Raw genomic sequence first — 14,701 nt, 5'->3', positions numbered from 1 at the left:
ATTTAAAAGTTAGTTTGCATTTACCAAGTACGTATTTGAGTCGTGTACTTGGTTCCGACTTTCTGTAGGACGCATGTGCAGACGATTCTCTTCAAATTGCTTGCGTCCTTGCGTTGCGTCCTCGCGTTGCATCCTTGCGTTACGTCCTCTTGGAAACCACGCTTTAGTGTGCCTTCTATTATTTTTTCAGGCGCATGTCGTTACATTATACTATATCATAACATTAACAATAACATAATAATAATAATAATAATAATAATAATAATAATTATAAATAAATAAATAAGGGAGTCAGTTTCTCTCTGTAAAAGAATAACTAAATAGAATAATAATACACAACCAAATACAGTAGAGCTAGCAAAACAGAGTTGGAGGAGCAGAGTCTTCACATATGAAGTTGGCTCCAAAAAGAAGAAGAAGAAGACATTCTCAAATATCCCTTTCTCTGTGCATTGACGTATAAAATGTCCCAAAATAATAAATATTAATTATTCCTATAATTTATTATCATCTTTTTTCTTCTAAACATTGTTTCAAGTTCCCTTTGGTAACCTTAATCAATTACTGTTTTTTTTTCTCTCTAAAAACCTAAAAATAAATTTCGTCGAAGGTTAATTTGAAAATAACATGTTGTTTACAATGCGTTGTTAACATTGACATCGAATAGAATGGGGTTTTTTTTCTGTTTTGACAGGCCAACAAATTTTAAATTAGAACCACGAGTGCCATTATAAAAATATCTTTTTCTCTAAGAAAAATGCGTTGGTTGGAATATTTGTTTTAAATGGCATCATCTTCATTCCAAATAAAAACAATTTCTTTTCTAAATATTGTTTTTTAATATTATTTTAAGAGTGGTGTAGCATAACAATTAACCTCTAACCTCTAAACTCTTTCCAAAAAAATATTTTCGTTTTAAAAAAGAATATTGAGTGTAGGCCTAAATTTTTTTATTTATATCTAATTTTGCATCGTTTTTTAAACAAAACTTATAAAAATAATAAAAAATGACATCGACAAGCCACCAACACTGTATAACATTATTGAATGTGAATGTTTCTGTCTATCATGTTGATCATTTGCTTTGAGAAAAAATAAAATGATACAATTTTTTTTTCTATCTAAAAGTTAGTCCATTATGTAAAATATATATTATGCAATTTCAGTAAAAAGTAAAAAAATAAAACAATGTGCGCTGTGGCCGCAATGCGTCGTAATTTAGGATGAAACAAAGAACCGCGTCGAGCGAAATCATCAATTTGGTGAGATTATATTATAAAGTATAATTATATCTAAATGAACTTCATCTATTTAAAATAAAATATTTATTATTTATTGATTAAAATTCTTAGAAGTAAATATGCGTAGAAGTAGGAACCTCTGTTAAACCTATTATTCAAATTTGAATGTCATTATTTTTTCAATAAATTACTTTGAATTGACATATCTCTAGCCATTTCTAAGAACTCTATGCATCTGTGGGTTATACATTTTGAACTGCCATCCCGTACGGTAGAACTTGATTACTGTATTGAGAAAAGAAATAACCACACTTCGAAACGGTTAATCACAATTAACCTTCCCGTATGTCCACCGTCTTATCATATAGGGTACGTTCACCCGTAATAAAATAGATGCCGCGTGCATATGACGTCATGCCTCCCAAAAGCTAGTCACATTGTCTACACATATGCCTAATTTTAACCTAGCGTTTTTCGAAAACATAAGTTATAACATTAATTTTTGCTTAGAACCAAACTTGTTTCTGTATACGCTACGTGTCGTTTAAAAGAGGAGGCTATTGTTAATGTAAAATTGACAAATTTGATAAATAATATCAATTAAAAAAAATGTTTCGGAATATAGCCCACACATATTCACCAATGAACTGATTTCTAATTTTGATTTTTTTTTTATAAAGTTTGGAAAAACTTGTGTAGCCAAACTCGACAGAGTTTGCTCAAGTTTGCAAAATGCAAAACTAAATCTTGATATAGACTCTCATGCTTTAGATTATTTGTTCATACGTAATTGGGATAGTTTATCAGAAAAATGTATCTATAATGTCATTCAATGCATGTTCGAACTTGGCTTCTAACTTATGTGCTACATTACATGATGTTATTAATATTCTGTTCACAAAGTTTGGAAACACTTGTGTAGCCAAACTCAACAGAGTTTGCTCAAGTTTGCAAACTAAATCTTGATATAGACTCTCAGGCTTTAGATTATTTGTTCATACGTAATTAGGGATAGTGTATCAGAACAATGTATCTATAATGTCATTCAATGCATGTTCGAACTTCTTCTTCTTCCTTATGTGCTACATTACACGATATTATTAGTATTCTGTTCACCAGTTATCTATAATCACACCCGGCATATTATAGTTCTTTGTATTCATTTATCGTTCGATATGTCAGTCCAAATTAAATCGAACATTTTACATATATTTATTTGTTTCAGAGGTTAACTAAAGACGCTACCCATTATTATGACTGCTTAATAGGAGTAGTAGGTAGTGAGTAGTGAGGTTGTTCACGTTAGGATGCACTGTACTTAAAAAGGTTATCATTCTGTTTAACATTAAACTGTATGTATATATTCACGAAAGGCCATATATAAATAATAATGATTAACATTTTTCAAAAATAAGCAGTCAAATATAAGCATTAAAATAGCTTCGTTAAAATGTCAACCTTTGGCAGAAACGAAGCATGCAAGTTAATACGATTGGTCATGAGTTTGCGAGACGCTTGATATCCAAGTTGTCTCATACTGTAGTGTAAACATCTTCATTCATTAAACAAGAACTCCCTTAGACATCGTTTGAACACGTTTAAATGAGAAGGTAAGTATTAAAAAACATTTAGATGTTCCATAAAATTGCTCCCTTATATGTCAGACTTCTGTTGGACTTTGTTTCCGGCATTGCATTAAAACATTTTTGCCATGTTTAAATTCACGAGTAGCTGCTATCAAATATATATCCTCTTATAGTGGAAAATAGCTAACGACAATTATAATTAGTGATCGAATAAATTATCGCACTCTTCTTATTTATTTATTTATATATGTATAGATTAAATATTAAGTGATACAAATACAAATGAACATGGTACAGATGTTCTTTTCATGTTATTTGTCCAAAAAGAAATTCATGTTGACATACCAATTTCTCATTAAAGGCAGATCAGTGTTTACAAATACACAGGTGATAAAAAGCAACAATATTGTTGAACTATGATGTTAACAGAAACAGAAATACATTAGAACTAATATTAAGGAGACACCTTCAGGATTCAACAAGATGACCCGGCATCCTTATTATTTTAAAACATTGTCTCTTTTGCGTTATGAATAAATAAATTGAATTATTTTTAAAATTATAGTGTACCCTAGGGAGTGTCATGAAAATGGGTGTCGCAAAGAAAAGGTAATATACTCAATATATTAGAAACATTTGTTTAATATACTGTAATAATATGCTTTTCTTTACCTGCAACGCGACTCTACAGCTCACCATGTCGGTCGGTTGGTCGGTAAACACTAACTCAAATTTGAGCACGCGACTGCAGCCATGTATATGGCCTTGTTATTTACAATATTACCGGTATTTATTTATATTTTTCTTACTAATAATGTGTGAACGTGCTATAGGATAATTAATAAATTGTTGATATTAATAATATGTTTTGTAGTTTTTTTCTTTTCCTTGTTTACATTTTTGTGATGCAATATTTCAGACCTGCATCTAATAATGCGAAACAAAATATCCGCAGGGTATAGTATTTAGCTACACTGATGAACAGTCTAGTGATCTCTCCTTTACAGTACATAAGGTAAGGTGGTCTCTACAAGGAAACTGTTGATGAATAAGCAGTATTTATTTTAATGTACGGTATTACCACCTGTGGTGATGTTACAACAGCCATCATGATATCGACACAGGTAATAATAATTGTAAACAACAACAAAATAATTGAGTGGTTACTGGTACGTCTAGGGTCTAAGGCACTCAACCATAAGACACCATTGGTTAATAAATAGCTACCTTTTATTGAGTACATATTATTGGATGAATAGACATTGGTTAGTGTTTACATTACAGTTATTGTTAGGCATGCTTATTAAGTAGGTCTACCTGGATCAGAATTTCATTATAATAAAACATATATCTTGCTTTAGCCTTCCTCGCATCGGTACTTTATTCATGACGTTTGCGGCAGACGACGGTGACTGGCGCATGTCGCGATTGGCTGCCGTTTAATGCTTGTTCTGTTCTATTGTGTTTAGTGAGATAAAACTACACCGCAATAAAGAAGTATCATCACATTTAGCTAACGGAAAGACTACGATGCTATCGTTTCCGCAGCTGCGGAATACTTTTGGAAATCTTGAAGACTGACAATTTAAAATATTTTAAATCTTTTCGGAATACGAAATTTTAGCGGACGTGAGTTCCAAGATTTTTCAACGAGTTACAGTGGTATGTACAGTACGCTGTGTTTGTTTTATTACATTAGGAACGATACGAATATAAATTCTAAAATGTTTATTTTATACAGAATGTCTAGTGTTCCTTTTTCCTTAATACATTTTTGAAAATAGTTTGGCTACCGTCGTCGTGTATGTTGTATGCCGTTTTTATGTTTAGTTTTAAGTTACATAATCTAATGTTGTCATTCGGATCAAATATCAATAAGCTTCACTGCACGTTGTCACTCAATTAAAACATTTGGATTAATCATGTTGCTGAATTATACGAGAAAAAATATTCTTAAATAAAAAAAAAACTATTTTTAAGAGAATATTTCATCTTCGTTTCTATTTGGTATTTGGTAAATTTTTTTTTTGCTTTCTTTTTTTGTAAATTGTTGTGGAGTTGTGGCTTGGTGGTTATGATGGTTGGCTACCACTCCAAAGGTCCTGGGTTCAAGTCACATGTCAGGATTTTTTCTAAGGACAAAATTACAACTCCACTCCCAAAGACTTGTAATAAGACTTTGGTTATGTAGAGAATCTTGTGTATATGTTTGTCTTGTGAACGTCTGAGGATCCCTAATGATCAGCAATTGCTGGATGGATCACCCTCATTAAATATGGTAAAAAAAAATAAATAAAATTCTGATTTCACATTGTACATCCTGAAGGAGACCAACATTACGTTACCTCTGGATTCCAAAACGGATTTGGATAATAATTGTATGTAAATTAACCCAGATCTATATAATATTCCATAAAGTATATATATAATAACGATTTTTCTACTGTCAGAATAATTTATTTTAATTACAATCAATATATATTGTAATACAATACACAAGGATGTACCGTTATAACTATATTCAAATTTTCTGTTTGCTGAATGAATTTTAGATCCTAAAGTGAATTAGTTTTTCAGAGAGTTCAGTATTAATTGACTGGTAGATATTACCTGTACTAAGTTTAATTAAATTGATTATTGAACCAGTCTTATCAATCTTAGTTAAGATAACTATGACTTGATAAACTCTGCTGTTTCTAATTAGAAATGTTATAAGGCATTAATTCAATACTGCAGACCCTATAGACAATACAAAAGGTCTTATATGTTTACAGTAAAGTTGAGTTGTAACTCGGTGCTGGTTAGATGCTCGACCGATCCAAGGGTCTTGGTTAACATGGCCAACAGCCATAAGTCGCGTGCTAAAACGCATAGTGATGCCGGACCGACAGACAGACCGACAGACCGACCGACCGACCGACATAGTGAACTATAGAGTCGAGTCCACGCGACTAAAAACAATAACAATTCCACTCCTAAGAACTTATGTACAGCTTCTTTTGAATATAACAATAACATGATTGTCGCCTTTGAGAAAGGCTGTAAAAGAAAATATTATCACTGTTACTCTGGCATTAACCCTCAATACCCAACTATTCTAAAGCTCTGTTTACACTATCAAACTCAATGTGACAAAAAGTGTGATGTGCCCATATATAGACCTGATGATATCAATCACTACCATATTTACTTTTTTCGTCAAACTAGTTGATAGTGTGGACAAAGCTTTACGATATATTATCCCCCTAAAAATATTCGTGTTTTCCTTTAATATGTCATTTTAATGCCACATAATAGTTATTCTCTTTGACCAAAAACTGGATCGAAAACAATTATTTACCTGAAAAAAATTGTAATTTAAAGATGTATTGTCCCTTGAAACACAAAAAATGAAGGTCAAAATATTCTAAATTTAAATTGGCCATATAAAGGTAATATTAAAGTTATTCACTTTAAGTCGAAAATTCGAGCCAGAAACAAAAAGTTTACGTAATTAACAGGTAAATTAATTTGATTACATTTCGTCTGGAAAAAAAACGTCTATATTTCGGTGATTTTTTTTTCGACTAATTTTCGGTGAAAGTTAATAACTATTATGATACTTCAAAATGACCAACTTTTTTTCGAAATCTTTTTTTTTTATTTTTTTGGAATTAGTCAAAGGGACAATACATCTTTAAAGCAAAAAATACTTTTTGTTTGTGGTTAAAATTATACGTTTCTTTTTTCTCTTTATAAGTAAAATAATTATTTTTTGACGGTTTTTTTTTACAGAAGTGAATTACTTCATTAAAACTGCAAAATGGCCTATTTAAAGTCTGATTTTATTAATCTTCATTTCATGTTTTTGGCGGAGAATAAATCTTTAAACATTTAAACATCGATAATCAGTGCGTACAGATACACTGTAAGAAAGTAGTAGAGTTACTACAATAAAGTGATTTATCATTTTGTAACCTGAGTTGTGTTAATTAGTTTACTCAAATGATGTAGTATAATACATTGAGAGTGTATATAACAATGTTAAGAAGGCCTCAGTATCTAACAAAGAAAGTCAAACGCGACTCTACAGCTCACTATGTTGGTCGGTCGGTCGGTCGGTCGGTCAACACTAACTCAAATTTATTTTTTAGGCCATTTATTCATGTATATGGCCTTGTTTTAGCAGTTCTTTATATAAATAGCTAAGGCAATATTAAATACAACATTGTATACAGGGATAGTGATTTTTTTAAATACCATATCAAATTCTTGTAACTAGAAATATTAAGATTTTCTATTACATACATTGCATCATTTTTATTTTTAAAAAAATGTCTTTATATTATAAAGAATCTATTTGTTTTATGTTTTGTTTATGACACAGGGCCCTCCTAAAGAAACGAACCGAATGTCTATATTAGAACGCTTCCCATTGGATATCAAAAGCCCTCCCATGGACTATGCAGTATACAATCATTTTATTTTATGAATTTAGAAACATGAGACCAAGAATTACCAATTGTAAATAAATCACTGTCCTATTGGATAGGTGGTAGTCCCCATGAATAATCGCCTGCAATAATTGATTTCACCCGCAGAGAGCGAAAGCCGCAAACGTATAGCCTAGGTCGTCTTAGGCCCATCCCTTGTAGACAAACAATGAACTTTCGAATGTGAAAAAAAAGCAATCAAGCGTGGCAATAGGTAAAATTCTGTCCAGAATATAAGGAGCTGCTACACAGCAAGTACAGTAGTATTATTACTCCATAATTATAACAATGTCACACGTTGCACTGTGCTAGTATTAAAACTAATTCCTATGATACAATTATGGTCACATATGTGCAAAATATCATATAATTCGCCTAGATACTGGACAAACAGTACAGTATGAAGTCTACTAACCGTGAAATTAGTCAAATAAAAATTGCAATTCCTCAAGTGTTTATGTGGCGATTAAGGAGCATTATGAGTCGTAACCATTACTCCATGCCTTACACTAAAAGTACCCTAGTTTTATAGGATATTGTTTATGCCCTTTCAGGTAGCATGTATAACTCATTTGTCTTTAACCTAATTTCAAACGACTTTTCGTTGTGTACGTATGGAATTACAGGACATTTCGGAAAGCGATTTAAAAAATGGGTTTTCGGTATAATTGTGTTAGCAATTTAAAGTAGTAGAGTACTGTGGTGTAATCTCCCATTAACATCAAAATAACGATTTATTGTTTCACCGATTTATTTCTTAACATTATGGTAAGGTGATAAACAGTAGAACTATGTAGAACAGGCTGTACTACATGGTGAGTGTTGTTATGTTGTAAACGTGTGTCCTGCGTCACATTGCCTTCAGAAAGCCGTATAACACATTTGGATGGTTTGGTAATTGTGTTTGACTAGCAATTGTCAATTAATGATTTACTGTTTCACTGTGTTGAATGGAAACTAACTACATATTTTGATTTAGTAACACTTTTTTGCCAAACTCTGACGTAATTGTAGTTATAACAAAAGTTTTAAATTACGTTGAACAAATTCTTAAATTGTTTTCGTGTGTATTTAATTAAATTTGCTCTCGACCACCGCTGAGCTCAAATCTGACGACTTAGGTTACCTCTCACAGTACAACATACAGTAGACCCCTAGGCTTCCTTTGAATATGAATTGGCCGTAGTGTTAAAATATATATTTTACCGCGTTCGCTTGACTAGAATGTTTTCCGTAAGGGTTGGTTCCCACTAGGACGCAGCGTAAGGACGTAAATGCAACACAAGCGTTTTGACCAATGACAAGCGACAGTTCGAATAATCCATCGCTTGTGATTGGTCAACTCACTTACGTTGCGTCTACGTCCTTGCGTTGCGTCCTAGTGGGAACCAAGCTTTAATAGCCATATACTTGTCCCAAAGCAGTAATGTTATTGTAAATTTATAGGACTACTGGTATTATCAAAGTATTGTTAATCTTGATGTTTTATTATTTATCATTTTAACAAGCGCTCCGGTTTTTCCCAAACAATGTTGTTGCGATACACATGCTAACGCGTTTATCTGGGAACATTAATTGCGTGTATTATACTTCAGCTTAATTATTGAGATTTAAAACAAATATCTTTTGAATTGTGTTGTCCACTAGGCGAATGTTTTCGCACGATTCCAAAGTATTTATAATGCACATGCGTATTCATATTTCCATCTACTTTTTGTGACGCAAAACATGCGCAACTCATCAGAGTTTATGCTTGATTCCCACTAGAGACGCAACACGAGGACGTAACGCAACGTAAGTGCTTGGACCAATCACAAGCGATGGATTATTCAAACTGTCTCTAGTCATTGGTCAACTTGCTTGCGTTGCGTCTACGTCCTCGCGTTGCGTCTCTAGTTGGAACCGAACTTTAGGAATGTTAGATTTGCGATTATTTATTGTCCAGTGAAAAACAGGCTTTAACCTTTCATAACCAATCCGAGCTCAGGAATGTTCGATTTGCGATTAAGCATTCGCTTAGTGTAAAACAGGATTTAACCTTTTCAAAAATACACCAATAACACCATAATTTGAGTAGCTATGGTGAGTATCTGTCATTTCGTATAGTTCGTTCCACTTTCCATTAATATTATTTTGTACATCTCATTCAGGTAGTAATTTATCATAAAGTTCTTAAATATCAATGTTTCCCGATGGTCTCTTTTTGTTTATGGTTTCTATCTACGCGGCATTGATCGGATAATTGAGATCATGATAGCAATATTCAAAAAATTGCCAATCTGCAACAAATCAACTAAGAATGTTTTATTTTAGATGCAAGATGACGTGAAATAGTGTAGAATTAATAGTTGACAAATAGTGAATAGCAATATTTTTTACAGTATTTGGTAGGCCTATAATAAAACGCCTAATTATATCCTGCGTATGACGTGCCATTCATTATTGTGTCCCATTCAACGGTCAAAGTTTTTTTTAGTAATACTAATCAACGGTCATTTTTTGTGAACATTTTAAGAGTATGGCTTGAGTAACATGGGCAAGCTCCGTTATATAGCATCTCATGTGATTTACATCTGAACGTCTGTCATTTAGATATTGTGCCTAGAATCGTCTTCATTCCATCGATTACAAATTTTAAATGAAAGATTTAACCTACTACAAAGTTGCTATAGGCCTAATTAAATTAGAGGTAATTCCGCGGAAACTTATTTTCTATTTTCTATTCATTAAAAAATTCACTTTATGGCCCTTTTTATGGAATAAAAGACAATGGTAATACACATTATGTGAAATGTGTTATTCTCTAATGTTTTAGACACATCAGTATGCATAATGTATGTTGTTCATTATGTCTAAAGTAATATCAAATGTAAGCCATGATTGATTAAGAAACCGCATCATAGTATAAGTAAATGGTTCTTTGTCGTCAATTGTAGGGCTATCATTACAAATAACACCCAAATAGTAGACATGGTGTCTATGCTATTATAAAGAATAGATGCAATACAAATATTAATAATAACATTGTGCTTTCTAACAATAGGGTGATTATATATTTATTATATGGATGTATGTAAAAATCCAAAGGCAAGTTACTGTGGGGATCAGTGGCTGGATCTCAAGAGATATAAAAAGGGAAAAGCTAAATCTAAACGATAAATGTAAAACAGCCAGAAAAAATAGAGCTTTCGGGAAGTACTGTACTGTAGCCCTTCATCAGTGCAAGTGAGAATATGAAGCAGACAACCGCTGCCTGAGTGTACTGGAATAAAATAAATAAAAACAAAGGAGGCACAGACTGGTGAATAAATGGTAGAGAGAGAAAAGTAGAAAACAATGAAGATAGCTTAGTAGATATAAACAATATATATTTTTTATTTAATCGCCAACGTAAAAAAATCCCCATTAGCAAACATTCTTCTGTTATATATGTGTCTGTAGTTATGAGGGACACACAAAATCTTATAGATTTTTTTTGTCTTTTATGAGTTTTTCCAACTTTTATTTCTTCAAAATAGCTCATGCAAAAATAACAATTTGTTGCACAATATTTAGTGTAGGCTTATGGTACATCAATAATCAAAAATCAAATCAAATTTGTTTTCTACAACTTTTGGGATAATTATACACGATAACTCGGAATTCTTTCTGAGAACATTATCTCGGAAATGTGTGATAATACAGTAAGTCTAAGTGCTTTATACTTCCGTAGAGATATAACACATCTATAAATATAATTAACTAACCTGTTTTTTTTAAATAATATAGTAACGTCTTCTATTGTGTTAATTATAAACCGTCCAATTTGTAAAGTAGACTTTGATTAATCGAGTGGAATAACTATTCTGGCAGCTAACTTATTATTGGACATGATCTGCACATTAATTAACTTGAATACCTACTTCAATGATTGTATATCAGTTGACACCCGATTAAAGCGCTGATAAGTATGACTTCTGCCTCATTAATAACGTAACTAATGTTACATCTTCTCAACCATCAGCCCACAGGAATAAATGCACCAGTTCTTATATTTATTTTTAACTACCATTGATTTTCATCTTCATTTTTTAATCATAATTGTCATCAATTTAAAGGATCATGCCACATTTATTCTACTACAGTTACTGCATTAACTATGGTACATTTGTACTGAAATATGCGCTTGTTATAGGCCTACTGTTTCAGTACACGTTAACAAGTACTGTAGTGAGTGTGTATCATATGATTTCCCAACAAAATCGTTCTAAAACAGGTTCATAATAGCATACAAATAAATTCCAAAGTATAATTCCTGCAGTAGGATAATGTTTACATGATCAAATCGAAAACATCATTGCTAGGCTTTGAAGCACACAAACCTAGGCTTTACTAATATTCAGTCTATAATCCTGATATCCATAGCAAAAGAATATCAAAATGGTTTTAACAAAATTAATAAAATATCAAAATCACTGTGAAAAATCACAAATAAGATTTACAATTTTTTTAATTATTATGACTATGCATTATTAAAAATGTCTACTCATGGATGTATACGTAGATTTCTAAAGGTCTCTCTACTATCAAAACAATATGTGATGTACCATCTATGGACACGATGATGTCATATCACTAACACATGGGCAAACTAGTTTGACAGTGTAGGCAGAGCTTTAAACAATCATATCCATCCACTCTTAGACTTTCTGTATGGTGTGCAAAAATAACTGTGTGTATGTTTGTTATGTGAATGGTCAACCTGTACATAGGGATATTTATTTAATAGTAATATGTAATATGTGTAAATTAGCCATTAATGCGTCAACTTTATTAATTATTTTTAATAATAATTTATAATATTCTTTTATCTTCTAGGCTGAGTTAATATAATAAATCGGTGAATACTTTTTGCAACAGCCATGTCGTCATCATACAATGGTTCGTTTGAACCCTGTGAAGAACTCGATTTGCAACAAATCATTTCCACTATTATCATCGTCATTAGCAGTGTAGTAGGTATTATCCTAAACTTGATTCTCATCACTGTTGTTCTTTCTACCGCCTGCCACGGTAGCCCTTCACGCCAATTTCAAACAGTGATGATACTAAGTATCTCGTTCAGTGATTTGGCTTATTTGATTTGTGCTCCAGTACACGATTTAAGTACAACGTTTGGACATAACATAGTTGGTTCTATTCAACTGTGTCGCACGTTTGCATTTATTTTGATACTGACTCAAGGAGTGTCCTCGCTAAGCCTACTTCTTTTGAGCTTTGACAGGTACAGAGCAATCTTGAAGCCGATTCAGCACCGTCAGTGGCAGCAGAAACGTCGCTACGCCCTGGCTACTGTTTTCATATGGATAACCAGTGTTATCATGACAATACCACAACTTACGATATCAAGTATTGATGTAGAAAGTCCTTGCGGAGACGGTCTTGAAAAATACTATTGCGATCACATAATGTTTGATCAATTTACGAAAGTATACTACACAGTTCAAGTGGTTTTATTCTACGTACTTCCGCTTTGTTTTATAACTTTTTGCTACAGTAAAATCGCTTACAAACTGCGACAATCGCCTCAGTTTGAAGTAAACGAATCACAAGCTAAAGCGACAAGACAGAGGTGCAAACTGTCCGTAGCGCTCATCGTCATCTCCATCTCGTTCGGTATCTGCTGGTTTCCTTTGATGTTTTCCAAGCTTACAATGCAATATCATTTCGAACATGTATTCACCACATTTGACCTCAAGAAATGGGCGGTGTTTATACAGATTTGTCCAATATTTGTATACTTTAACTGTTCACTGGATCCAATAATTATATTCACTCTCAGTCGGCAGTACCGCATCGCTTTTAGGAAACCACTGAGAAGTTGGCAGAAACTGTCCAAAACTTTGTCAATGCAGAGGAAATCGACATATGTTACAGAGACAGTTGTCATGGATACAGTTCACACTAATTATCCAGAAAAGCGTTCATTGGTTATTAAAATGGAGTCGGTAAAGTAATTGTTGTTTTCAGCAAGTGTATTTAGTGCCATTTACAGATATCGTAAAGAATCAATTTAAACATAAAATGTTATGGAAAAGCGTAGAAACTTGTTATATTAGCGCTTGAGAAGAGAACAATTCCCTTTATTTAAACTTGTCTGACAAGTGTATTAGCTGCATTAGATAAAACGAAAACCAGATAGGCCCACAGACTATACGCTTCACAATGCTTTCATTCAGATATAACTATAGTGAACTGTATCTGGCTAAAGTTATTAGCAAAAAGCAAACAATTTCCTTGGAGAGAAAGTGAAGGTGTGAACAGTTTCCGATCACTTTATAAACTAACGGTTTGGTACATAAAAACAGTTAAGTGATCTGTACGCTGCAAGCAGGTTCCTCAATACTTGTCATTAACGATGCTGTCTACGTGGAATTTGTCGGTATAAAAAGGCCTATATTTGTACACAATTCTCTCAAACGTTAACAGGCGGATTACTCTGACACGTTACTGAGAAGCCGAGTATTATTTCAGGAAATCTGACAATGGGAACACAATTCAATGTAAAAATAAATAGTTTGTGTAGGTGGACTATTTTCGTTTAGTTTTGAAAAATATGACTAAATACTGTACCACGTTACAAATTGTTGCATGGATGTTTCTCAAAGATAGTCTTACCGAGTTACAACGCTTTCACACAATATTTTGTCGATGTAAAGTAAATTGCCGTTTAAGAATAAAAAAAAACCTTTTAGAAAGATATGCGCAGAAGCCGATATGTTAATTAGGTCTATGTAATCTTTACACTGGGACCTGTAAATATTAACGATTTTGTTCTGAAATTTTTAAATCGTAAAACGCTTTCACACGTTCGTACTAAGATAACAATGTATTACATAATGTTACATTTTTTACGTGTGAATCGGGTTCTAGCTTACCTTGATAGTAGCGCGTGAGGGGCCGTTCTTGATGCTTAGTTATTTACCCACTACCCTAACCCTGGTAAATAACTACGCATAGATAGGCAGGCCCAATGATGTAAATGGTGTAAATATTCATTTATCGTAATAGATTGATAGTTTATTTGTGAGCGAAGGTGACGACTCAGTATATAACATATATCAGACTTGTACTTATTACCGTAATTCCTCCAGGACCCAATAATTAATAACCAATTTAGCGAAGAATGTCTTTATAATTAGTAACGTATAAATCATTTCTCAGATGTGAAAATAATTTCCTCCACGTCTTACTGTAACCGGAATTACGAGCTGCCCCACGTCTAAATTTATTGTCTTTTTATGTTAGACAACCAGTCGTTTCGATAATTGTCTGAAAAAAATGTATGTATTTTACTTATGAAACGCCATGTGTGCCAAAATATTTATCTTTACTAATTTCGGTCTGAAACATAGATTACTCA

General features: G+C 32.7%; 1 protein-coding gene across 2 annotated transcripts in view; it reads left to right on the top strand.

Moving 5' to 3' along the window:
* LOC144849722 (neuropeptide Y receptor type 1-like) overlaps positions 1–14,045 on the top strand; it is a 47,828-nt gene extending 33,783 nt beyond the window's left edge. Inside the window, exons 1-2 of one of the 2 annotated variants that reach the window (XM_078706747.1) lie at positions 4,242–4,489; positions 12,157–14,045. In XM_078706747.1, the coding sequence (XP_078562873.1) occupies positions 12,201–13,295 (1,095 nt within the window). In that variant the 5' untranslated portion in view covers positions 4,242–4,489; positions 12,157–12,200 and the 3' untranslated portion in view covers positions 13,296–14,045. Of the gene's footprint in view, positions 1–4,241; positions 4,490–12,156 lie in introns of those variants that run through there. The other variant, XM_078706746.1, reaches the window with a different exon arrangement.
* Positions 14,046–14,701: the final 656 nt, after the last annotated feature.

Source organism: Antedon bifida, chromosome 8 (assembly GCF_963402885.1).
Source record: "Antedon bifida chromosome 8, ecAntBifi1.1, whole genome shotgun sequence".
NCBI classification, from domain to species: domain Eukaryota; kingdom Metazoa; phylum Echinodermata; class Crinoidea; order Comatulida; family Antedonidae; genus Antedon; species Antedon bifida.
The sequence above is the reverse complement of the archived record's forward strand: the minus strand, read 5'-3'. Positions and strand labels throughout refer to the sequence as shown.